Consider the following 27776-nt stretch of genomic DNA (forward strand, 5'->3'; position numbering starts at 1 on the left):
GAATCATAAAAACTGATTGCCGTGTTCTAGTAGGTCTGTTTCTGTGTTACCTGAGGAAAGCACTGTGAGGTCGTCTGCATGCGCTATTATGTTTACAGGAAGGGGAGCAGAAAATATATTATTAATGTAAATATTAAATAATAGGGGGCCCAGAATGCTGCCTTGTTGTGCACCAGAGGATAGCTTGCGGGGTTGATATAGTGCGATTAAGGGAGACCATTTGTTTACGATATTTTAGGTATGATTCAATTAAAGGTAACCTATTACCTTTAATTTCATAGTTATTGAGTTTATGTGCCAGTAAATAATGATTAAGCAGGTCAAATGCTTTTGAAAAATCAACAAATATTCCTAGTACGAAGAGTTTGTCCTCAAACGCATTTAGTATTATTTCGTTTTGCTTAATTACTGCCATTTCCGTGGATCTTTGTTTTCTGAGACCGAATTGACTATCTGACAGAACTGAATGGTTCTCTATAAAATTATTGATTCTCGCATAAATAATCTTTTCCAGACCTTTGGATATTATGGGAAGAATGGAAATAGGCCTATAGTTAGCCATATCTGAGGTAGCACCACCTTTGTGAATGACAGCTACTTTTGCTACCTGCTTTTCTTTTGGAAGCACGCTAGATTCAATAGATAGATTATAAATATGCATTAGTATTGGAGCTATTATGTCAACTACAAACTTGAAGGGTTTCATCTGAAAGCTATCTTCATCTTCAGCTCTGTTGTTTTTTAGATTTCTAAACACTGTCACAATTTCACCTTCATCAGTGGGATACATGAACAGGGATTCCGGAATGCATGGTGTAATTACACGCGTAACCCACAGGTGTCCCAGAAGGACAGCATAATGTTTTGGTTATGTTGACAAAGTAATTATTAAATTAATTACACAGTTCCTCCCCACTTATTGGTATACCATCTTTCATTATTGACGTAATAGTCGCTTTTGAGGTGGGATTTAGTAATTTGCCCACTGGTTGTGAACACTTCTATTGGGCCCCTCTAAAAACGCATTACTAAAATAGCTTAGCTTAGCAGTTCCCAATTCTCTATTCAGCTGGTTTCGATATTTCTTATATTTCTCAAGCTTGGAAGGCTCCCGTGATTTCATGAATTGCGCAAACATTTTTCTTTGGTCTTTATTTTGTGCAGCAGTTCTTGCGTAACCCACGGCTTCTTAGAATTGCGTTTGCGCTGACCGACTAGTGGAAAGCATTTATCATAGACAGTTTTAACTTTAAACAGACAAGCATTATACGCCTCATTCAAGTCTTTTAAAGACAGCACATAGTACCAACTAGTTTCGTATAACATTGTACGAAAACGGTCAAGTGTGGTGATATCAACGCGTCGAAAATGTGCAGAGGGCGCTGCAGGGATTCGATAAGGGCGTTCGGCTGGGACGAAGGCAAAAACAAGGAGATGGTCACTTAAACCGGAGAGTAGAGTACCAGCTTTTGGTTCGCATTTTTCGGTGTTCGTGATTACAATATCGATAGAGGAAGATGTGGAGCACGTGATGCGTGTTGGTACTTCGATAAGATTGAGAAAGCCATAGGCATCTAGTAGGCTCATAAATTCTCGCTGCTCTGCTGAATCACATTGCGTGTCAATATTCAAATCACCCGAAAAAAACAATACTTGCTGTTTTGTCGTTACGTAATCAAGCAGACTTTCGAGAGCATCTAGGCACTCTCAAATTTCCATCAGGAGGACGGTACTGAACATCGAATACGTTATTCCCACTTTGAACTGTTTTGCTGACGAACGATTGTACGTCGGCCGGTTGCTTCCCGACGCCGGTTAGTGGCCGGCAGACGGCTCAAAATCACGGCATGCGTCCGACATCGCCCCTCGTGTAGGTATTCATGCCATGCATTTATTATATCGTGGCCAATGCATATATAGCGGGGTAGCGGCTACAAATGCATCAAGAAAAGCTGTAGGTTTTTGATGTCATGAAGAAACAAAAGAAGCTGCAGTAATTGGTGAAACTTTTATTTGTCAACAGCGTTCAGAAAAAGCTCGCGATTTGCTTTTTAATAAGCGTTGATATATCTTGGGTATCAGCGAGCTCAAGTGGACCGGAATGGGAGAATTTAACTCCGGCGACCATTATGTCTTTTATTGTGGGCACGAATCCAGGAGAAGGAATGGGGTCGCTCTCATAGTAAACAGAAGAATGGGCAAAGCAGTGCTAGGGTACAACCCCAAAAACGACCGAATGATTTCACTTCGGATCCAAGGTCACCCTTTCAACATAACAGTTATCCAAGTCTATGCACCGACCACTGCTGCTGAAGAAGCTGACGTTGAGAGATTTTATGCGGACCTACAATGCCTTTTAGACCGCACCCCATCATCAGACGTCGTTTTTCTCATAGGAGACTGGAATGCTAAGGTCGGGAGTGAAGAAATATCCGGAATTACAGGCAAGTTCGGTCTTGGTGAGCCAAATGAAGCTGGGCAGAGGCTAGTAGAGTTCTGTCAAGAAAACAACCTGACCATAGCGAATACTCATTTTCAACAGCACAAGAGGCGCCTGTACACATGGATTTCACCGGACGGTCTGTACAGGAATCAGATCGATTATATTATTTGCCGGCAGAGATGGAGAAGCGCTATACAAGCAGTAAAAACAAGGCCTGGGGCCGATTGTGGCACCGATCATCAGCTTCTTGTTGCCAAAATTAAGCTTCGATTGAGGAAAGCGCAAAAAACTAGAAGGCCTTTCAGGTATGATCTGGATCAGATTCCATTAGAATATGCTGTGGAAGTGAGGAATCGATTTCAAGAATTTGATCTAGAAGACAAAGAGCCCGAAGAGATGTGGACTGATGTTCGTGATATAATACAAGAAGTTGCTACTAAGGTAGTTCCAAAGCAAAAGAAATGCAAAAAAGCAAACTGGTTATCTGAAGAGGCTTTGCAAATAGCTGAGGAAAGGAGGATGGCAAAAGGTATGGGGGAAAGAGAAAGATACAAGATGCTCAATGCGGATTTTCAGAAAATAGCAAGGAGAGATAAGAATGCCTTCCTGAACATACAGTGTCAAGCAGTTGAGGACAACAGCCAATTAAGGAACACAAGAGCTCTGTATAAGACAATCAAAGATATCAAAGGAAGCTTCTGTGCTAAGCTGGGCGTGATAAAGGACAAACGAGGCAAGGACCTCACTGAAGCCTCAGAGATAAAGAAGAGGTGGCAGGAATACACAGAAGAACTGTACAAGAAGGACACGGATGTGCAAACCCAACATAGGACGGTTGTGATTTCTGATCTCGAGCCGGGCATCCTGAAGAGTGAAGTTGAATGGGCCTTAGCCAGCCTTGCTAAGAACAAAGCTAGCGGAATTGATGGTATTCCAGCTGAGTTGCTACAAAACCTCAACCACGACGCTGTTAACACACTGCATACATTATGTCAAAAGATTTGGACAACCCTGCAGTGGCAACAGGATTGGATGAGGTCAGTTTACATCCCCATTCCAAAGAAAGGTAGTGCCAAAGATTGTTCCAACTATCGCACGATCGCGCATATTTCGCATGCTAGCAAGGTGATGTTAAAAATCCTGCAAGGTAGGCTGCAGCAGTATGTGGATCGGGAGCTTCCGGACGTGCAAGCTGGGTTTCGCAAGGGCAGAGGAACTAGAGACCAAATTGCCAACCTTCGCTGGATATGGAAAAAGCAAGAGAGTTCCAGAAACCCATTTACTTCTGCTTTATTGATTATGCGAAAGCGTTTGACTGCGTAGATCACAGCAGATTGTGGCAAGCTCTCCAAGAGATGGGAGTTCCAATTCACCTCATCTGTCTCCTCAGGAACCTTTATGAAGGGCAAGAGGCCACAGTCAGAACTGGGCATGGTCTTACTGATTGGTTTCCGATTGAGAAAGGGGTGAGGCAAGGCTGCATACTGTCTCCCTGCCTATTTAACCTATATGCAGAGTGCATCATGAGGAAGGCCGGTCTGGACGAGTCTTCAGCTGGAGTGAAGATTGCTGGAAAACGTATCAACAACCTTAGATATGCGGATGATACCACTTTAATGGCAGAAAGTGAAGTGGAACTCAAGAGACTTCTGATGCGCGTACAAGAAGAGAGTGAGAAGTTTGGGCTTAAACTGAACATTAAAAAGACGAAGATCATGGCGTCTTGCCCTATCAAGTCCTGGAGCATCAATGGACAAGAAGTGGAAGCTGTGACAGATTTTCTATTCTTGGGCGCCAAGATTACCTCGGAAGGAGACTGCAGCCATGAAATTAGGAGACGCCTGCTTCTGGGAAAGAGAGCAATGGTTAGCCTTGACCGCCTAGTAAAGAGCAGAGACATTAGTCTACCAACCAAGATCCGTATAACCCGTGCTATGGTCTTTCCAGTTGTGATGTATGGATGCGCGAGTTGGACTGTGAAAAAGGCTGACCGCCGAAGAATTGACGCGTTTGAATTGTGGTGCTGGCGAAGACTCTTAAGAGTTCCTTGGACTGCCAGAAGATCAAATCAGTCGATATTGTCGACCATAAACCCTGACTGCTCATTGGAGGGTCAAATTCTAAAGTTAAAGCTCAGCTACTTTGGTCATCTGATGAGAAGAGAGGAGTCGCTGGAGAAAGATTTGATGTTGGGAAAGGTTGAGGGTCGCCGGAGAAGGGGTAGGCAGCGAATGCGATGGTCAGATGGCATCCTCGAGGCGCTGCAGGTGAAGTTATGTGATGTTAAGAAGATAGTGAGAGACCGGAAAGCGTGGCGTGGCATGGTCCATGGGGTCACGAAGAGTCGGACACGACTGAACGCCTGAACTGACTGAACTGATATGACTGACTATAGAACAGGCACGTGCCACATGTGGAAGATGGGCTTGAGGCTTGGTCTTCTTTTTTGGCAGCCTGTCGATCATTTGATGTCTGCGACTGGTCGGATCTGCGGCTGGTTCCATCTTGGTTAGCTGCACGAAGACAAGTTTTTTAATTACATATTTCATTTTCGCCTAGACTTTTACATTGCCGGCAAATAGAGTGTTGAAAGGTAGAATAAATTATGTCTGCTCACTGCCACCAACTGTACTAAGCTTTAAAAGAATGACAAGATTTGACTCGTTCTGCATTTGCCTCGATCACATCAATATATTTTATGTGCCTGACTTTCATGCGACCCGACTGAAAACGCATTAGCGCAAAGTCGCAATAGATAATCAGAATCCGTGAATCCGCGAGAAAGGCGCGGGCACTTCGTTTTGCTAGCTGGAGTCATGATGTTGCAATTTGCAACTGTAGCGCACTGAAACCTTATTCTCCCGACACACTTGTCATAGAGCGCGTATGAGAGATTCCAACGCATCAGAAAAACAGTTCCCGCGGTATTTACATGAAACCTACAATAAGTTTATTCCGCAGAATACAGCTTAATTTTCTCAAACTAGATGCAAATTTTACAGCAAAAGCGACCGGATATTTAACGATAAGCCATCTGCTTTATCTTCGTTATTTAACAACCCAGTATGATTCAAAAAATAATCTTATGAGCCAAGACGACTATCTAGATATCCCAACCCACAGAAGCTTATAGAACCTGGTATAAATTTTTAAAGCTCGGGTCAAATTAGCTGAACACCTCATGAGCATGTGAGCAGAACTAAATAATCCGCACGACCAAAATACAACTGCTTGCCCAGATAGGAAGCACACAGAGCACAGAGCTCATTCTGTGTGCACTACATATATAATTTCAAAAGCCACAGAATGAACGCGTTAGCGCACTTACCTTGCTAGCATGCCGCATCACTCAATGATAAATTTTCACTTATAGACATCATTACAGCAGCAAAAAAATATATAATAATAAAAACTACGCTTCGCATAGATCTTGTACTCAGTCCTAGAACGAGCTGCGGCTTGGCAGCAGCGATGATGCTTGTACAGCTTCTGATCGCATATGGCGAGGGGTCGCAATATTTATATCAGTGATAATATTTGACATTTAACAGGGTTGCATGCGTCCAATCGATGTGAGTAGGATAATCCAATTTTCAGAACAAAATCACCGCAAAATCACCAAAATGAAGAAGTGAAAGGCCAGCGTTTTAGTGTAGAGGAGACTAAGGACCTCTGGCTTCGGCGAAACGAGCTTCTGCTCCCGCAGCCAGTTTCCAGGTCGGCTGATACCGTCTTCCTGCACGATCAGCGCAAGGTGAGCACATCAATTACAAAATATGCATTTACAGTAACAAGATGCGCATAAGTCTCAAAACAATACATAATTAGTTGCAGCACATTGTCGTATCGAAGAAAATCAGCGCTAATTTGACTTACCTGGTCGGCATACATGTAAGTGCATGCACCTCGAAATGAAGAAGTGGAAGACGAGCGTTTTGGGGCAGAGGAGACCGGACCCCGGACTGCAGCGAAAAGAGCTAATTCCGCCGCCGCAGATCGTTTCCAAATCGGCTCAGCACGTCTTCCTGCGCAATCAGAGCAAAATGCGCACACATTGATTATAAAAAAAAAATGCACTTAGTAACAAGATGCGCAATATATACGCGCTCCAAAAACAATTGTTATTTGCAGTATATTGTAGCCAGCCTCGTCATGTGGAAGTATATCAGTCTGGACAGTTCGTATCGAACAAAATCTGTGCTAATTGGAATTACTTGATCGGTATAGTGAGTATCCCTCCATATATTAAGTAGTGAAAGGCGAGCATTTTGAGGCAGGAGATAACCAAGGACCCAGACTCCAAACGGCTCAGCACGTCTTCCTGCGTGATCAGCGCATACACAAATTATATATACAAAAAAAAGATGGAAGAAGTAACAACATGAGCATATGCTTCAAAACAATACATTATGTAGAGTATAATATCGTATCGAGACCGAAAGATCATGTACTTACGCATGTTTTGGTGAACTTCGGCACGGAGAATCTGTAAAAGAGGCTGCAATCATCAGCTGCATATGTGCTGTTCTTTTTAAACGCTGACTGCTGCAGGAGGTTGAGACCAATTGAATTTTTGTGAAATAAAAGTGGACGATAAAACTAGGCAGTAGGCATCGCGCCCACACCGAGGCTGGCCGTCGACAGACCGCCGTATTCACAAACGCGCCTTCACTCGAACATATACTCCTAGCGGCCCTCGAGGCCTGTTTTTCGTTTCACAAAGCAATCTCCACTCGAATCGCTCGAGTTTTCTCGAGAATCTCGAGTCTGCGACGACGCTAACTTGGCTATATTCTAGGCACTATACCTTGGCCGCTCCTCGACCGCCACTCCGCTTGTAAGCATGGCCGACATCGCATCGCTCGCTCGCTGCGTGGAATTCGTTCTACCGGCATACCAAACTTTTCAAGGAAGAAGATACGACAGGGATGCACCGAACCTTTCTCTAAAGCATCAGCTGAGAGTGACAGTGACCCGGGACTTCTGGTACGCTATCGTTTTACGAATGCGGCCATGGCTAGCCAGCGCCCGCCCCTGCCGCTCACGCCGAACATGGATAACCGTGATCAGCCACCGACGTCTGTGCTGTTTGATCTTCGCATCATCGCATTGCGCTTGTGTGGCGCGGGCACATTTCAAGTCGTCACTGGATAAATGGACAACCTTTTCGGAGCCCACCGAGTGCAGAGTTGAGGCGCTATTTGACCGTAAATGGTGAGCTCGCCCGCGGCCGCAGTCGAGCGGCGGCGGCGCACTCTCCGTGGCTCGCCCTGCGCGCTTCCGGAGACGGCGCCGAACAACGTGTTGTATGCAATAAGCTGGCGAGCACCGGAGGCGCGGTGGGACTTTGCGGACATCTGTGCTGCACCCCGCGCATCAATGGCTTGCCCGTTGGCCGCCCGAGGGTACGTAGTACGTACGTCTAATATATATATATATATATATATATATATATATATAAGGCTTGCAGTGAATGCACGTAACTTTCTTTTTATCTTCCACTTGCACAAAGCAAATGTGGGGAAGTAGAACACCTGCAGCTTCATTTAGCACCGGTTGATGCGGGGAAATTTTCCAAGACGGTTCCGATAAAGTTGCAGAACACTATATATTATGACTGCTTTTGCAGAAATTTTCGATGGAGGCGAAAAGCAAGGCGCCCGTGTGCTGTGCGATGTTAGTGCACGTTAAAGAATCCCAGGTGGTCGAAATTTCCGGAGTCCTGCACTGCGGCGTCTCTCATAGCCTGAGTTGCTTTGAGACATTAAACCCCACAAACCAAACCAAACCAAGTCCATGCGGATTTATACTTCCCAAAACAGTACGTGGGTTATTTAGAGCACCTCAGGCTGTCATTTCGATCGCAAAGCACATTTCCGTTTTTGCGTTTGGCTTCCATCATAATGCGGCTTGCAGCTCGACTAAAGCCCGTGACCTCGAGCTCAAGCTGGTAAACACCAATTAAACAACGTAGCAACTGCTGAAAGTTTCTAAAAAAAACAAAATAGTTTTTCCATTTGCTCTAGGGATGCATGAAAAGTAGTAGAGGGTCGCAGGGCAGAGTTCACCGGATCCAGATGAAAGCTCATAAAAGTTCATTGCCTCTTTTCTTGACCCCGTACGGAAGGTAAACTCACTGAGGCTTATACCTGCGAAACACATTTATGGGCGTTTAGGATTGATAGGTTTCGAGGGCACTGACAAAAATAATTGACGGTTAACATCTAATCCTTAAAGGCTCGTGATCTCTTCAGTTTACCGTCAGTTTGCTTAGGGTTAGGTTATAGGTTAACTTTATGATGAGGTTGTTTTAATGCAGAGGTTACCCTTTAACCGTAAAAAAAATGAACAATTACATTCGTAGGTTCATAGCAGTTTACCGCGCAAATCCTAGGCACTTAATACTATAAGTAGGCTTGAAACAGACAATCAGCGCCTACCAGCTCACAAATTCAAGCATAAGCTCATGACAACTGGCGATCAACTACAGAGTGTACCATCCCCACCGCGGCTCAATTAGTACGCGCTTAAAGCTTTTTTTTTTCAACATATGTATAAATAACAGTTTATTTCACCTTATGTTGCGTGATGTATAATTATATCAGCCGGCTCATGCAAATGATATAGTGTGAATATATATCATGCACGCGGTATAATTCAATGCTACATAAAATTACCTGTTTTAATGGTACGAACAGACTGCCTCATGGAACTTAGATGGAGAACCTGCTATATTGCAGGAAACTACTTTGATATGAACAATGCTATTTAATGATATATTTAGCAGCAGTGAATACGCAGCTGGGGAATAGGGGATTCGAGGAACTTTATGTATATTTTGGCATTTCATGCCATATTTCTGCGTGTGAAGCTGACATCGAAGAATTTAACACAGTGTAGACCGCCACTGATGCAGGAGCCGATCGATCGTCGTTATGTCGCGCGGGATTTTCAAAACGGACTCCCTTTGAATTTCCGTTACTCCTTGCACAATGCTTGTGTTCGCAGGAAGTTGCGTTCGACAGGCGAATCGTCCGGCCGATCGGCTCTGCGTGCCTCTCATTTTTATTTGGAAACTAACAGGACCACATTTGTGTTCTGGATAGAGACAGTCGGCCTCAGCATATTGATATATCAGGAATAAAGCTTTCTTAATCCCCGTGTTTTAACTGAGGCGGGCAAATATTTATCCCAAGCTGTTCCATTTATCTTCATGTCGGCACTATTCCCGACTTCTCACAAATGCTGCGCTGCTTAGTTGTATATGGACAAAGGAACTGGACAAACGCTGAAGTTAAGCGCAATCTACGAACTGAAGTTTTATTTCTTAGAAAAGGAAAAAGGAAACACAAGCACGCAACGTAATTTGAGGGTCGTGAATACACATAAATCCATTCTATGCAGATGGGAAAATGAGAAGATGAGAAGATGGGAATCTGCAGATGAGAAAAGTGCGTGCGGCGTCAAGCATGTTTTGCCTTTTGTCCCATGCTTTAAGGGGTTGGTTTCCAAAATTCCCCTCTCTTGCGGCAAGTGCTACGTGGGGCAAACTGGGCGATCCCTGGATGAAAGGCTTTTGGAGCACAGGAGGAAATGTCGTTGCCTGCACGGTGCAGAAAACTTGGCCAACCATTGCCTGAAACACGAGTGCAGCACATATTTCCAAAACACGGTTATTTTGACGCGGGCAACAGAAAAGAAAAAGCGTGAGGTAATTGAGGCCTTTCGGATGGTTCCTGGCAAAGAAGCCGATTAAGTTAGCGCCCCTTCCGTAGCCCTTTCCCGCCGGGAAATAGATATTTTGAGAAGAGACCAAAGACTTGCATGAGGATCACCCGTGCGTGTATGTTAGATGCGCGGGGGGGGGGGGGGGTGTGGCTTAACCTCAGCGTTTGTCCAGTTCCTTTGTCCGTATACAATTGAGCAGCGCAGCATTTGTGAGATGTTCCAACTAGCCCAATCTCAAGCACTTCTTAACTATTCCCGAGTTTCGTCTATCGCGAGTGCAGCATATATGTATATTATACGAAGCGTTACAGCTCATTTGGTCCAAAAGCTACCTCGCTAACCGTGTTTTCTCTTGAGTATTGTCGAGTTGTGTCTGAAATATTCGGAACGTGGCAGTAAATATGAATATGTGGTTCAGGTTCCCACCGGGATCTGTAACAGATGCTGTGCCTTTACTTTCCTATAAACAATTTACAATTAACTGCGGTTGTCCCGTCGAATGTTAATGGGAAGCTTGAGCGTCCCCGTAATTTTTTTATTTCCTTCTTTCAATTATTAACTATTCCGTCGTATCACTGTGTAAGGTCGCGAAACAATTTACTCTGTGCGAGTGCATACGTGCGTAAGTTCGTACGTGCGTGCGTGCGTACGTGCATACGTCACACTCGGCTTCGTGCCGATGTCGGAATAGACTATTAACTCAATAATCTCGGATATCTTGTTCATCCTAAAGTTATAGCTAATTAACGTATGCGCGTAGCGTCTGATAAAGCCTAGTGAACACAGGTGCCAACTTTCCCACATCTGAGTTCCTTGACTGTTTACTGATCCAGCCTCCCCAATGATACGACCCTGCATCGCTTATCACGTGTTTTCTTGTGTATTTCTCTTGCAAAGTCAATGTAATTTGAATATATTGTAAGATGGGGGTTTATTGATCAGATCAGCAGGACTCGATCAGCAGGACTGGGCAGATCAGCGGCGAGCACAGCAACAGCGAACACCGTCAGGTCCAACACGCGCAGTGATCACGATGCCACTGCCTAGAATGTTCCTCGTGTACTTCTTCCTTTTCAAAATTCCCCGTGGGACGAAGAGGAGGCGTCCTGGCGACTTACGGCGTAAGCAAGGCGGCAGGGTTGTAATAGGGTTTAAGGCGCTGGACGTGAACAATCTCGCGTCCGCGCCGGCGTAGATCATGAGACGGCGTAAGAGGTTCCACCACATAATTAACCGGAGAGGTGCGCTTCAGAACTCGGTATGGGCATTGGTATTTGGCAAGAAATGTTGAAGACAGTCTAGAAGCATTGGAAGGTATCCACAGCCACACAAGAGTGCCAGACGAGAAGTCCGGTGTCGAGTGTTGATTGTCATGGTTGGATTTATGGCGGTATTGGGTGTTAGCCGTGAATGCGCGGGCAATTTGTCGACAGTCTTCCGCATGCTGGGCTGCTTGAGACGCAGGAGTATACTCTGATATGTCTGGCTGATACGGGAGTATGGTATCGATTGTAGCAGACGGGTGACTGCCGTAGAGGAGAAAAAAAGGAGAAGCCAGTAGTAGACTGCGTTGCGGTATTCTAAGCGCAAGTGACATGCGGAAGGACGAGGTCCCAATTTGAGTGGTTGGAGGAGACGTACATAGAGAACATGTCGCCAAGGGTACGACTGAAACGCTTAGTGAGGCCATTATTCTGGGGATGATAGGCGGAGGTTGTTCTATCAATAATGTTGCACTTGGTGAGCAAGGCTTTCACAACTTCACTCAAGAAAACGCGTCCTCTGTCGCTGAGCAGCTCTCGAGGTGCCCGTGGCGAAGAACAAATCGCTGCAAAATGAAGGAAGCTAATTCTGACGCTGTGACAGATGGAAGTGCGGCGGTTTCTGCATACCTCGTCAGATGATCAACGGCTACAATAGCCCAGCGGTTGCCGGCTGCAGTGTAGGGACGCGGCTTATACAAATCAATGCCGACGCGGTCGAAAGGGCGTGGTGGGTTGGGTAACGGTAGCAACTCTCCAGCGGAACGTTGAGGAGATGGCTTGCGACGTTGGTAGGTGTGGCATGAGCGAACGTACTTGAGGACGAAGGTGTACATGTCCTGCCAGTAGTAACGCAGCCGGAGACGAGTGTATGTCTTGAAGACACCCGCGTGACCGAATGGTTGGTCAGCGTGCAAATATTCACAGATTTGCGAACGTAGCTGCCGGGGAATAACTAGCAACCACTTGCGGCCATCTGCGCAGTAGTTGCGGCGGTAGAGGAGGTTATCATGAATGGCGAAGTGGGAAGCATGGTGGAGAGAACGCGATGGAGAAGCAGCTGTGGGATTGGAGATAAAATCTAGGAGAGAATATATCCAAGGATCTTGCCGCTGCGCTGACGGCATGTCATTGATGTGAAGCGATGGCGGGGAAACGTCGGAAGAGGAAAGGCTCGCGACCTCAGCTGTAAGGGGGCATCGGGAAAGTGCATCGGCGTCGTGATGCTTGCGGCCAGAGCGGTAAACAACGCGGACATCATATTCCTGAAGGCGAAGAGCCCATCTTGCCAGTCTGCCGGACTGGTCTTTCAGTGAGGAAAGCAAGCAAAGTGCATGGTGGTCCGTCACTACGTCAAAAGGGCGGCCACAGAGGTAATGGCGCAATTTAGTAAGAGCCCAAATAATCACTAAGCACTCTTTTTCCGTGACAGAGTAACTGGATTCAGCCTTCGTGAGTGTTCGGCTAGCATAGGCGACCACGTATTCAGCATAGCCTGATTTGCGCTGAGCGAGCACAGCGCCGAGACCAATACCACTGGCGTCCGTGTGGACCTCAGTAGGCGCTGTGGGATCGAAGTGACGTAGGACAGGCGGTGCCGTGAGGATCCGGCGAAAAGTATTGATGGCATCGTCGCACGTTGGCGACCCCGACGAAAGGTCGGAATTGCCGGACAGAAGGTCTGTCAAGGGAGCAGCAATTGAAGCAAAATTTCTAATAAAGCGGCGAAAGTAAGAGCACAGCCCGAGGAAGCTACATAGATCTTTGATGGCTGTTGGTTTCGGAAAAACTGCTACGGCATGAAGTTTGGCAGGATCTGGAGATGCACCTTCTTTGGAGACAACATGGCCAAGAATGGTGAGCTGGCGGGCGGCAAAACATTTTTTTTAAATTCAGCTGCAGTCCGGCACCAGATAGGCAGGTCAAAACGTGCTTCAGACGGTAGAGGTGTGTATCAAAGTCAGGAGAAAAGACGACAATGTCGTCGAGGTAGCAGAGGCACGTCTTCCACTTTAGGCCACGCAAAATTGTGTCCATCATCCGCTCAGATGTTGCCGGAGCATTACAAAGGCCAAACGGCATAACTGTGAATTCGCACAAGCCGTCGGGAGTTACAAAGGCAGTTTTGGGACGATCAGCCGCTTCCAGGGGAACTTGCCAGTAGCCGGAACGTACATCTAGGGAAGAAAAGAGCTCGGCGCCTTGCAAACAATCGAGAGCGTCGTCGATGCGTGGGAGAGGGTAGATGTCCTTTCGCGCAATCTTATTCAGGCGGCGATAATCGACACAGAAGCGGATAGAACCATCTTTCGATTTTACGAGGACAACAGGTGACGCCCAAGGGCTGCTTGAGGGTTGAATCACGCCATTCTGAATGATTAGGTCGACTTGCTCATCGATAGCCTGGCGTTCGGTTGCAGACACACGATAGGGGCGCTGTCGCAGTGGTGCGTGGGTGCCTGTGTCGGTGGGATGAGTGACTGTAGCAGTTTGACCCAAACAATTTTGATGAGGATCGAAAGAGGAGCGAAATTGATGTAGTAGGTTCAAAAGCTGAGTGCGCTGCGCTGGAGGAAGATCGGCGTCGATGGGGCGGGCGCAGGTGAAGAAGGCTGAGCGCAGTCACGGTCCCTCAGAGATCAGAAGAGATGCGATTGGCTGGATACTGCCGAGGTATTCACCTGGCGCAAAGCAGTAGGGGAGGTAAATGGGTTAGATAACATGGAAAGGCCAGCGGAAACAGCGAGCACAGCGTAGGGCAATGGAAGAAACTTGCCGCGCAGGAACGTATGGGCTGGTGTGAAGAGAATGGTCTCATCGCTTACAGAGGTACAAGCGACACGAACAAGCACAGAAGAGCAGGAAAGAAGGTCAATATCTTCGGCGACGAGGGCTTTAGCACAAGAATTTCGTGGATCAGCGTCTGGTAAGGCATCGGGCAAAGTCGAGAATCCCACTTCAGCTCGAGCACAATCGTTAATAACAGCGTGACGCGACAGGAAATCCCAGCCTAAAATAACAGCGTGTGAGCAACTTGGCAGCACGACGAACTCAATGGTTTAAAGGCAATTCTGGATAACTACTCGAGGGGTGCACGCTGCTTAGGGCTTGATATGCTGAGAGCTGGCCGTCCGCAGCGAAAGTCCAGAAATTGACGTCTTCACTTTCTTTAAAGAGCTCCATAGTTTTGCATCCATAACCGATATCGCAGCACCAGTATCAATTAGAGCCATGACAGCGACGCCCTCGACGAAAACTTCACTAAGGTTGGCCGGCGACAGATGAGGACTTAGTTCGACGGGGTGGCAGTTCTCGCCTCAGGAACTGCAGCCTCTAGTTTTCCTCACATGAAGCGTTCTGTCGACGTCGCATCGGAGAGATAGAGCGGTGTCGCGGCGTCGGAACGGCGGTCGGTCATGGCTGAGCAGTCTGGAAAGAAATGACGGTTGGCTGGAGGCTCAGTAGGCGCGGAATACTGAGGCGTCGAAGACCAGTACCAAGAAACATGAGTAGGTGGTCCCGACACTGGCAGACTGTTTCGGCAATAACGAGAAATATGTCCAGCCAGTCCGCAAGTATAACAAATTTGGCGGTTATCTGTCGTGCGCCAGGGTTTGCGCGGTCTTAAGGCAGATCGAATAACTGCGCAGGTCCCCGAGCAGGACCAGATGGCGGCTGAACGTAGGCAGGTTGCGGCGGAGCATACGTAGGTGGTGGTGGGGCAGCAACAGCCGCATATGTCAAGGGGGCTGCAACAGGCATAGATTGAGGGGCTGGAGGAAGAGATTCAGCCACTTGTTCCTGAATAATCTGGCGCAAACTGGGAGCTAGGTGTGAAGAAGGTTCTTGATGGCAGGACATAAGGAAGAGCTGTCGAGCAACTTCTTCCCGAATGAAGCTCTTGATTTGTGGCAGCAGCAGCGCAGAATGTTCAGCTGCATCTGTCAAGCCAGCAAGCGACTCAGAGTGCATGGTGTTCGCGCGAGTAATGGCCCTTTGTTTGCGCAGTTCATAACTTTGACACAGTGTGACCACTTCTGCGACGGTGCGGATATCTCGAGCATTCAGCATCTGGAAAGCGTCGTCATCAATGCCTTGCAGAATGTACTTAATCTTGTCGGCCTCTGACATCTGTGCGTTCACGCGCTTGCACAAGTCGACGACGTCCTCGAGATAACTTGTAAAATTCTCACCAACCTGCTGAGACCGCACACGCAAGCGCTGTTCAGAGCCGAGTTTCCTCACAGCCGGACGGTCGAAAACTTCAGCGAAGCTAGCTTTGAACACGCACCATGATGGAATGTCCGATTCATGGTTGCGAAACCATAGATTTGCTACGCCGGTAAGATAGAATATCACGTTGCTTAACTTCGTTTCCGCGTCCCATTCATTATAAGCGCTCACTCGCTCATAGGATGTGAGCCAGTCCTCGACGTCATGGTCGTCAGTGCCGCTGAAGATGGCGGGGTCTCGCTGGCGGAGGGAGCCGGGGCGGATAATGGCCGAGCCAACTTGTGAGGCTTGGTGGTTAACGTCCTCAGGCATCGCAGGAGGTGATAATGTGCGGCTGCGGAGTTCCAGGGCAAGAGGATAGATCTTACCCCGCACCTCCACGAAATGTAAGATGGGGGTTTCTTGATCAGATCAGCAGGACTCGATCAGCAGGACTGGGCAGATCAGCGGCGAGCACAGCAACAGCGAACACCGTTAGGTCCAACACGCGCAGCGATTACGATGCCACTGCCTAGAATGTTCCTCGTGTACTTCTTCCTCTTCATAATATTTTCACTATAGCTAGGTGGTGGTGCCTATTTGGGTTCCGCCTTGTCTTCATTCTGGCCTTTGTTGTGCGCTAATGGGTATCCGAGTTAGTGGATCACACAGGTTATGTTGGGCTGCCTTCACTTTTACACTGGCTTGGAAGTAGAAGGCAGATGTTTGTAGTGCATGAGGGGAAAGACAGGCGCTCGTGTTCGCATAGTTAGAGATGTTTGTAGACGGAGAATGGATAGCCATAGCCGTATATAATCTCTGCGAAGCGCTCTGCTATTCTGCGCCCCTAGACATATGTGCCAAAGGTATGCGAAGTGGGAGACGCTTGTTGCACCCAATCTCCCGTGTGCCGTAAGACTTTCGGTGGCGCACTGAGTGAGGCGTACTCGATCCCCACTAAATTGAGACAGGCTTTACAGCTGGCATATTGACACGCACTGTATCAACTTTCGTCGGGTTGAGTGTCACACACATGTAACCTCAAGGACTGCGTCGCAGCTTGGACATTCCCCTGCCTAGCGCCGTGAGCTTTTTCGTCGTACAGAGGAAGGCCGCGCGAAGCGCTCGAACAACGTTTAGTGAAGTCCGTGGGATTGATCATTTGGCAGAATAAGAACGCGGTCGATTGTATTCTTTCGGCGACCCCATCGTCTACTATTCCCCATGCTAGTGCATCTCACCAAGATATAGCCAGTTGTTAACTCTTGGAGAGCAAAGCTTTATCCGGAGGTTGTTGACGCGGCACATCCGCCTCAGGAAGGTCACTTGTATACATCGAAGTGATTTGAACTAGGTTATTGTCTTGAAAGACGCAAGCCTGCGGCTCACGCGTATATGTGTGAGCCCAAAGAAGCAATCGACTGCCTGGAAATTTATTAGGTGGTCATAGCTCCCGAGAGAGTCCTGTTGCAGCTGCATTATTGATGTGCAAAGTGTGACCAGAAACCCACTGCATCATATATTTCTTGCCGCTACCTTATATGTTTGGTACTGTGTGCTGTTTTACTAAACATTATTTATTGTCCAATGTGCTTCGCTATTTCCACGTTAATCAATAAGATTTCTTTGGTTGCCTGCTATGTAAATGATTGCACGTTTGCGCCTATGACCTCATGATCGTTTCTACTCTGTTATCCCGATACTTTTCAATCAGAAGTCTAAGCTTTCTAACCTTCTGCAGCATTCCTTCCATATGCAGGGCTATTCTACAAGCGATCTCCCGGGTTAGTACATACGACAGATAATTTGCTTTAATCACTTCTGATATATGTTCGCGCCTTAAAACCAATTAAATGTTCTCCATATACAAGTTCTCCAATAAGTTCGCCAATAAAAACGCTGGCGAATTCGGTGCAGAGTACGACAGAAGTCTAGATATCCAGAGGTAATATCATCGTGAATGGCATGCAAAACTTGTGCACGGAGACTTTTTGGGACGACCAAAAGGAGGGCAGCACCGTCAACTGAGTAGTTCTTGAACAAAACACCATCTTCGATAGTAAACTGCGTTGACTCTGCTCTTCCTTCGGGCCTCTTGTATAAGAGGCTGTAGTGACCGATTGTTGCGTTGTTCTCGCCTAAAGGTCGCCAGACTAGAGAACGTCCACGCGATTGAGGCTAAACACCCGTCGAAGCCGTCGTCATCGTTAACGGAAGTCTGCAATGGGTGCCGCGACAAGCAGTCTGCATCCCTGTGACGTCGTCCACTCTTGTACGCGACACCAAAGTTGTGTTCTTGCAGGCGTAATGTCAAGCGTGTCAGACGACCAGATGGATCGCGAAGTCCGATGAGCCAGCATAGCGAATGGTGTTCTGTAACTATGGTGAAGTATCGTCCATATAGGCATGGTCGGAACTTGTGCACAGCGAACACAACTGCGAGGCACTCCAATTCGGTAACTGTGTAGTTCCGTTCACATTTTGTCAACGTGCAGCTGGCATATGCAACAACGTGTTCAGCCGCCCCTATGCAGCTGCACAAGCACCGCCCCAAGACCGACGCCACTGGCGTCAGTGTGGACCTCGGTCACAGCAGAAGGGTCGAAGTGGCGCAGCGGTGGTGCTGAAGTTAGAGAAGACTTGAGCCGATTGAAAGAGGATTCCCACTCGGGGGCCACACAGATTACGAATCCTTGTGCAGTAGAGAAGTAAGGGGGTGGGCAAGTTGCGCAGTTTCGAAGTCGCGCACTGCAGCACACTTCTGCGGATCCGGCCTGATACCATCCTCGTTGACGAGGAACCCAAGAACTACAGTTTGTCACTCTCCAAAATGGCAATTCTTCGAATTCAAAATGAGGCCCGCTTTGCCAATACATTCAAGAATTTATGGAGCCTCTCATTGTGCTCTTGGAAGGTCTTACCAAAAATAACATCATCAAGGTAACACATGCATATCTTCTATTTGAGGCCACGAAGGATAGTGTCCATAAATCGCTCCAACGTCGCGGGAGCGTTGCACAATCCAAATGGCATTACATTAAATCCGTATAAACCATCTGGTGTTACAAAAGCAGTCTTCTCACGGTCGGAAGGATGTAGAGGAATTTGCCAACAAACAAATCGCAAATCAACAGAGGAGAAATATGACGCCGAATGCAGACAGTCGACAGCGTCATCTATGCGAGGTAACAGGTATACGTCTTTCTTTGTTACCGCATTCAAACGTCGGTAGTCTACACAAAATCTCCAACAATTATCTTTTTTTCGCACCAAGATCACAGGTGCGGCCCACGGAGTGGAAGATTCTCGGATGATTTCTTTGTGCAGCATTTCGTCCACCTGTTCTTGAATTATCTGCGCTCTGCCGGGGAGACTGTAAGGTTTTTGGCGAATAGGGGGTGCGCTTCCTGTGTTAATTTTGTGCTGTAGCCGAGAAGCTGGGAAATGGCTACCCGATCCTTTTGAGGCAAAGTCGAACACTTGGGCATGAGTTCAGCACTCAGCACAATATTCAGACTTGTCTTTCGCGCCTCTTCTGCAATAGAAAAAAATTCCAACGGTTTGAGTCACATAATTCTCAAATCTCGCGAGTGTCGAACCAGAAGGAAGACGAACAGGCTCTTCTGACACGTTCACAGCCAAGAGGTATGCGCGACCATCCTCCGCCTCCACGACCGGAGCGCGGCACCAAAATATTTTTTTTCGCTCCATTCGAGACATCTGGCTCGACGACTATTGAATGTTTACCCATGAAGGATTCAGATGACTTCACGGGGAGAAACGTCGCCGTCATCGCAGGCAGCAGCACATCTTCATTCAAGGCGAGAACTCCTTAATGCCTCTGAGACATGTTATCTACTAATGCGGGGATAGTGTTCGGCTGCAAACAAATTTCACCGGCACTAAAGTCTAAAGTCGCCCCACACTCGCGCAAAAAGTCAAAACCCAAGATAACGTCATGCGTGGCACCTCTCAATACAACGAATTCTGTCCCATAGCACTCGTCACCAATTACAACTGAAACTGAGCACAGGCCAACCGGAACTAAAGTTTCACCCTGAACTCCACAAAATGTGTTTTTGTACCACACGAACATAACTTTGTCGAAGGCGGTTCTTAAACGAAAGGCTCATAACTGACACAGCGGCACCAATGTCAACCAAAGCATCCGTTTTAATATTGTCTACACACACTGACACTTTGTTCTTTAGCATGACGATAGGTAGAGGTATGTGTGAAATTTACCGCCCGGCGACCATATCTCCATCGGTCGCACCACCTAGTTTCCCAGCGGTGGATCCGTTTTAATATTGTCTACACACACTGACACTTTGTTCTTTAGCATGACGATAGGTAGAGGTATGTGTGAAATTGACCGCCCGGCGACCATATCTCCACCGGTCGCACCACCTAGTTTCCCAGCGGTGGAGAAACAAAGCGGCGACGTGGGGATAGCGAACGGGGTTGTCGCTGCGGTGGGGGAGTGATGCTGCGATCAGACACAGGGGAGTCATTCCGTGCGTGGCGTTTAGGGGAAGAGGGCCGATAGAAGGTAGCGGGTGGCTGTTGCTCCCACTGGGCACCATTCGTGAAGCGCGATGCTCGTTGGACAGGGGGTCGGGTAAATTGACGACGCGGGCAAAAGCGGAAGATGTGTCTGCTGTCCCCACAGCCGTAACATACGGGTGGCTGACGGCTCTAGTAGTTCACTTCAGGATCCCTTGGAGGCCGAGATGGGGCGACAGAAGCGCGACGAGGAGCACCACGAAGCACTTCATCTGGATGGGCTGGACGCTGCTGGAAATAAGGGCACGATGTTGGTGGCAGGGTCCGCTCCATGCCGTTGTTGTAAGATGGTTGGCCGTTATTTTGTGCAGCCTATGGCATGCGTTGTTCCCATACGACGGACCTCAATATCGGGTGGTAGGGTACATCGAAATTTGTACGTTGCTGCTGAATATCTAGCTCCTCGCGTATAATCCTCCTGACCATAGAAGCGATGTCTTCAGCCTCCGGAATGTCGATACCGGCAACAGTTGTTACATTTGAAAGACGGCCAAATTTGGGCGCTATGCGACGTGCCTTTATAGCCTGAAATGCCCGGCAATGCTTGATGACATCTGCAACTACGGCAATGGTGTCCCGCGAAATAAGGAAGTTATACACATCCTCAGCAATTTCCTTGAGAAGGTGCCCTACCTTGTCTTCTTCTGACATCTGCCGGTTTACAATGCGACAAAGTTTCAATATTTCTTCGATATAACGTGTGCATGTCTCACCGGGCAGCTGGGCTCTCTGGGAAAGCTGATGCTCAGCGCGTTCCTTCTTCGCAAGGGTATCCCCAAAGGACTTCGTAATTTCTTCAACAAATCGGTCCCAGGTCGTCATGATTTCTTCGCGGTTATCAAAACATGTCAGAGTCGTGCCAACGAGGAAGACGACAACATCGTACAGACGTGCGATCGAATTCCAGCGGTTGTACTTGCTGCATCTTTCGTAATGTGGGAGCCATTTTTCAACGTCATCTTCGGGCTCACCGTGGAACGTACGCGGCTCTCGCTGTTGGGGAAAGGCCTTCGTCTCTTCAGGTCGCTGTTCTTGAGTCTGCGTCGTGCGGGTGGTAGCCATTGAAATATACTGTTGAGGAGATACAAGTGGCAAACCTGCTACACGTAGGCTGCGAAGAGGTACTGGCGGATCCAGAACGTCTTCACCGCGCACCTCCACTAAATGTAACGAATAAGATGGTTTTAATTCAGGTAAACGGACGCACACGGCTCAGAAAAACCCGGAACAGTCTGCGCGCCTCGCTTCCTCCGCTTCTTCTTCTGCTGCTTCTACTGCTTCTCAGTACGCCGCTACGCGCCGTAACAATAGACACAAAAGGAAGGAACATATGTTTGCCTGCCCCGGTATCTGCTATCTGAAGCACCTGAACTGGGACAGCGGAAATAAAGGGATAACGAAGAAGGGATAGAGGAAATCAAATAGGTGAGCAATAGGGAGAAACGAAAGGGTGGTAAAAAAAAGAAATGCATACACTATGGCACAATATACTGTAGTTTGCTTGAAGCCCACCCGCAAATTTCTTATTTCACAGAGCAATCGGCACATCGGGCGGGCCTCCGCGATAGCTCTGCGTCCATGCAACTGTTTATACGATGCCCACACGTGCACACTGCACAAAACACTGATGGCCAACGTGGGGCGATCGGCCGTTATCGTCCTGAATAACACACGTGGAGTGTTCAGTCCAGCGCAAAGTATCTGATGAGATGAAATGGGCGGGTCATCAAGCCCGCCTCTTCGATATATTCACACAGGCTCACGTGTCATCGCTCGCGGACGCGCGCACTCCCCGGCGGCCTCAGAACAGCTACGCTCACCGGGATTACCCCTGCGCTCGGTAAGCTGCCAGCAACTAACGTTGTGGTTCGTCTAGAGCGGCGCAATGCAGTAGAAGATTTTCAAGAGTTTCTACCGCGCCACAGCCGTCATACACGTCACTGGTGGCAAGTCAGTGGCACATCCGTCGTTCCCTAGGCCACGCACATCCAATGCGTGCACGGAGGAGCATTGCGCGTTGCAGCCGGATCAGCGAGCGACCGCTGACACTGTGAGTGCGCTCACCTCTTGTGATGCTTGGGTTGGAGTGCTGCGGCCTGAGGTGGTCGTCGATTACCGCATGCACATCCTCCAAAGCGAGTTGCTCGTCGCTAGGAGGTCGTTCATGTGCTACGGTGGCGAGCTCGTCCGCATGCTTGTTGCCCTCGATGCCGCCATGTCCGGTGGTCCATTGCAAGAGACATGCCGGTCGCGTGACTACAGGAAAAGGTACTCTTGGGCTCCTGGAGCATTCCTGCAGAATACCCGCAAATTGAACCGAAACAATGTATGGCACCTCATTTCTGACCAAACGCCTATTCAGGCGGATACCTTTTATGGGAGCTGCAGGAAATGCTGTAACAATTTTGTCTACATCATTAGGCAAGTAAAGCTCCATTTCACTATGCATCCTTCCTTTGTTGCAAAAAGAAACTACCCTTTAAAGGTCGTCAAGCTCCCCGTTCTCCCTGATGTGAATCGCAGTAGCTCCGTCGGTCTTTCGAACAAGGACCTTACCGTTCACGTACCAAGCAAACATAACCTTTCTGTTTTGCAGCTTCCTTTGCCGACCGTAGAAGCTCTTTTTTGCCGAGTCGCTTTCTTGAAAGCCAATTCGAAGGGGTCTCATTCCCCAGGGCGTTTTTTTTTTAAACCACGTGTCTTTGGTTTCCTGCTTTGTGAAACGGACAAGAAATCCTGGCACATTATCTTGCCTAGCGGGCGGCCGATGCACGGCTGCAACGTCACCCTCTTCAAGCTGATGTATTCGGAGCATAGCAGCGACTTCATTTAGAGAGCATATCAGTTGTTCGCCCACTACAACAGTTAGTCCGTGAACTTCAAAGTTCAGTCTCCTACTTCTGAACTCAAGGTCATTTACCTGGCATTAAAGTTCGGATTCCACGGCTGCATGCACTGTTTCGCTTTCCTCCAGTTCTGTAACTCTTTTACTTAGCCCTTTTATTTCAATGTTCTGATTTGCAGTCTTTTCTTGAAATTTAAATTCCTGCAAAAGAAACTGCACTGCCTGTTCCATGCTCCTTACATTTGCTACTAGAGCCAGTAGACCCTCAGGTTTCACGTTATTTGACGCAAGAATCATGCTTACATCAATGAAGTCCCCCTATGACTGGCTCTTAAATGTCACACATTTTCAGGCCTTCTTAGGAGCCTCAATTTTGGATTTGTGGGACTTTTCTTGCAAACCAGCACATTTTCCGAAGTGGTACATGTATGAACACTCAGTTCATTTCACAGCCCCTTCATCCTGTACAAGCAGCTGGCACGACAAACAAATGTCAGACATAGCGCGAAAGAATAAAGAAAAAAGCAAAAATAACAAATACCCAGAAAGTTCCCCAAGGCCACTGTTATCTAATTATTTTGCATAAGTTTTCGGCAGTGGCAGTGGCGGCCACAGCGACCACGGAAAGGAAGCATTAAAGCGCAAAATAATGCTCTGGGTTACTAACCTGCAACAGCAGAGTACAAGTATTGAACGCGGTTTCAGATGAGGCCGCTGCTGCCAAATGACTGCCGACCGGGAAATGCCCCACAATATCAAGCTGCGATGCCTCGAACGGCGCTTGCGCAGACGGTATCCCTGCAGTCGTGAATCCAGAAGCAGAGTAAAGCCCAGCGTCCGGACTCCGTCACAGGAACACGGACGAAAAGGATGGCCGCCAAATATAGTAGTTCTGACGATGACCCAGCAGGGTCGAAAGCAGCACGACTTCTATGCGGCAACTTCAACAGCAGAGTACAAGCATTAGACGTGGTGCAAGATGCTACCGCCGCTGCCAAATGACTGCCGACCGGTAAACGCCCCACAATATCAAGCTGCGATGCCTCGAACGGCGCTTGCGCAGACGGTATCCCTGCAGTCGTGAATCCAGAAGCAGAGTAAAGCCCAGCGTCCGGACTCCGTCACAGGAACACGGACGAAAAGGATGGCCGCCAAAAATAGTAGTTCTGACGATGACCCAGCAGGGTCGAAAGCAGCACGACTTCTATGCGGCAACTTCAACAGCAGAGTAGAAGCATTAGACGTGGTGCAAGATGCTACCGCCGCTGCCAAATTACTGCCGACAGGAAAACGCCCCACAATATCAAGCTGAGATGTCTCGAACGGCGCTTGCGCAGACGGTATCCCTGCAGTCGTGAATCCAGAAGCAGAGTACAGCCCAGCGTCCGGACTCCGTCACAGGAACACGGACGAAAAGGATGGCCGCCAAACATAGTAGTTTTGACGATGACCCAGCAGGGTCGAAAGCAGCACGACTTCTATGCGGCAACTTCAACAGCAGAGTACAAGCATTAGACGTGGTGCAAGATGCTACCGCCGCTGCCAAATGACTGCCGACCGGTAAACGCCCCACAATACCAAGCTGCGATGCCTCGAACGGCGCTTGCGCAGACGGTATCCCTGCAGTCGTGAATCCAGAAGCAGAGTAAAGCCCAGCGTCCGGACTCCGTCACAGGAACACGGACGAAAAGGATGGCCGCCAAAAATAGTAGTTCTGACGATGACCCAGCAGGGTCGAAAGCAGCACGACTTCTATGCGGCAACTTCAACAGCAGAGTACAAGCATTAGACGTGGTGCAAGATGCTACCGCCGCTGCCAAATGACTGCCGACAGGAAAACGCCCACAATATCAAGCTGCGATGCCTCGAACGGCGCTTGCGCAGACGGTATCCCTGCAGTCGTGAATCCAGAAGCAGAGTACTGCCCAGCGTACGCACTCCGTCACAGGAACATGGACGAAAAGGATGACCGCCGAAAAATTGTACTGACGATGGCCCAGCAGGGTCCAAAGCAGCACGGCTTCTATCGTCACCACCGAGATTCTAACAGGGCCTTTTCACCACCTTCTCTTCCATCAGCGAATGTCACCACAAGCGGATGTGCGATAAGGTGTCAGCCACTGAATCTGCGCGTACAGGCTTGGGTAAAGGGGGAGAGATGACATCATGCGACTAGACTCAGATTCGCGCTCGCACCTTCATTTGCTGGTACTTTATCGCCATTCACCTGTCGTGACTTAGGCTGCTGGGGTGCGCAGGCCTTGTCAAGGTCTCGGTGGTGTCGCTTCTATGCGGCAACTTCAACAGCACAGTACAAGCATTAGACGTGGCGCAAGATACTGCCGCCGCTGCCAGATGACTGCAGACCGGGAAAAGAACCACAATATCAATCTGCGATGCCTCGAACGGCGCTTGCGCAGACGGCATCCCTGCAGTCGTGCATCGAGAAGCAGAACACAGCCCAGCGTCCAGACGCCGTCAAAGAAACGTGGACGAAAAGGATGGCCGGCGGAAAATAGCAGTTCTAACGACGGCCCAGCTGGGTCGAAAGCAGCACGGCTTCTATGCGGCAACTTCAACAGCACAGTACAAGCATTAGACGTGGTGCGAGATGCTGCCGCCGCTGCCAAATGACTGCCGACCGGGAAATGCCCCACAATATCAAGCTGCGATGCGTCGAACGGCGCTTTCGCAGACTGTATCCCTGCAGTCGAGAATCCAGAAGCAGAGTAAAGCCCAGCGTCCGGACTCCGTCAAAGAAACGTGGACGAAAAGGATGGCCAGCGGAAAATAGTAGTTCTAACGACGGCCCAGCTGGGTCGAAAGCAGCACGGCTTCTGTGCGGCAACTTCAACAGCACAGTACAAGCATTAGACGTGGTGCGAGATACTGCCGCCGCTGCCAGATGACTGCAGACCGGGAAAAGAACCACAATATCAAGCTGCGATGCCTCGAACGGCGCTTGCGCAGACGGCATCCCTGCAGTCGTGAATCCAGAAGCAGAGTACAGCCCAGCGTACGGACTCCGTCACAGGCACATGGACGAAAAGGATGGCCGCTGAAAAATAGTACTGACGATGGCCCAGCACGGTCGAAAGCAGCACGGCTTCTATGCGGCAACTTCAACAGCAGAGTACAAGCATTAGACGTGGTGTAAGATGCTACCGCCGCTGCCAAATGACTGCCGACCGGGAAACGCCCCACAATATCAAGCTGCGATGCCTCGAACGGCGCTTGCGCATACGTTATCTCTGCAGTCGTGAATCCAGAAGCAGAGTACAGCCCAGCGTACGGACTTCGTCACAGGCACATGGACGAAAAGGATGGCCGCTGAAAAATAGTACTGACGATGGCCCAGCACGGTCGAAAGCAGCACGGCTTCTATGCGGCAACTTCAACAGCAGAATTCAAGCATTATACGTGGTGTAAGATGCTACCGCCGCTGCCAAATGACTGCCGACCGGGAAATGCCCCACAATATCAAGCTGCGATGCCTCGAACGGCGCTTGCGCATACGTTATCTCTGCAGTCGTGAATCCAGAAGCAGAGTACAGCCCAGCGTACGGACTTCGTCACAGGAACATGGACGAAAAGGATGGCCGCTGAAAAATAGTACTGACGATGGCCCAGTACGGTCGAAGGCAGCACGGCTTCTATGCGGCAACTTCAACAGCAGAGTACAAGCATTAGACGTGGTGTAAGATGCTACCGCCGCTGCCAAAAAAAAACAACATTCAGCCAAAGAGGTGCCTTCTCGTCCTTTTCGTTTCTCTCGAAATATATTTCCATTGCATAAGGGTAGCCATTCGTAGAATACATCATCCATATCTTATACTCAAATCGAATAGATTTACCACAATTGAACATTTTGCACGAGTGGTGGCCATAATAGGGCACCATTGACACGTCGATGCTGAGGATTTTGTGGAACATTCCAAACTGGCGGAAACATTTCGAGATTCATCATAAAATGGCTGAATCTTGCCCATCTTCTCGCCTGCTTCCAACTGAGTGTTGTCCACAACATGAAAAAATCTTTTCGGCTGCCAGGACCTATTGCGGGCCATCCCTGTTGCAACTAAAGGCACACGAAGATCTTCAGCGGTGCTCCGATACGGGTCCTCAGATGGGAATGCGTGATATCCGCTCAAAAATAAGAGACCGAAAACTGACCTATGTGCGCACCTGTGACGCCCACCTCCTACCCCTTTTGGAGGCCTACCTTGTAGTCAGTTAAGCCAGTGGACCAAAATATTCTGGAGAAATAATTTTGCTGACCAGCATAAATGAACTGAGGTCCGCTAGCTGAGGAAATGCCTCTAGCAACAAATGAGGGTTCTCTCCGGGAAGTGTTTTGTCGAACGCAGCACGGTCACCCCATACAGCGCTAACGGAGTGCTTGCGTCCTTTTCCAGTAGTCGACTGCCTCCGCGCTGGTTTCTTTCGTCGTAGCTCAAGAGTCGGACATTGAGCAGGTGAATCAACGTCTTCATCACTGCACTGCATAACTTCAACCTGTCCGCAAACATCATAGGGAACAACTTCAGAAAAGGCATTTGTGTTCACATGCTCTTCGTCTGTAATATTGCTTTCTTCATCAGGCGGCAATTGGCACATAGATGCACCTTCGCGTTCGTCATCGGAAAGGCTGAAGAAAAGGTCAATTACAGCCTCCAGTATGAGGAAGCGTTGTGGCATGACCAACAACGAGTTATTGCGT

General features: G+C 48.5%; 1 protein-coding gene across 1 annotated transcript; it reads right to left on the bottom strand.

Annotated features, from left to right (window-relative positions):
• Positions 1-20523: 20523 nt before the first annotated feature.
• LOC146180389 (uncharacterized) lies at positions 20524-23353 on the bottom strand. The gene is made up of 2 exons (XM_084580380.1): positions 23297-23353; positions 20524-21204 (listed from the first exon to the last, which is right to left on the bottom strand). The coding sequence occupies exons 1-2, from the start codon at positions 23351-23353 to the stop codon at positions 20524-20526; spliced, it is 738 nt and encodes a 245-aa protein (XP_084436506.1).
• Positions 23354-27776: the final 4423 nt, after the last annotated feature.

Source organism: Amblyomma maculatum, chromosome 9, assembly GCF_055883805.1.
Source record: "Amblyomma maculatum isolate TAMU_Amacu chromosome 9, ASM5588380v1, whole genome shotgun sequence".
In the NCBI taxonomy this organism is placed as follows: Eukaryota; Metazoa; Arthropoda; class Arachnida; order Ixodida; family Ixodidae; genus Amblyomma; species Amblyomma maculatum.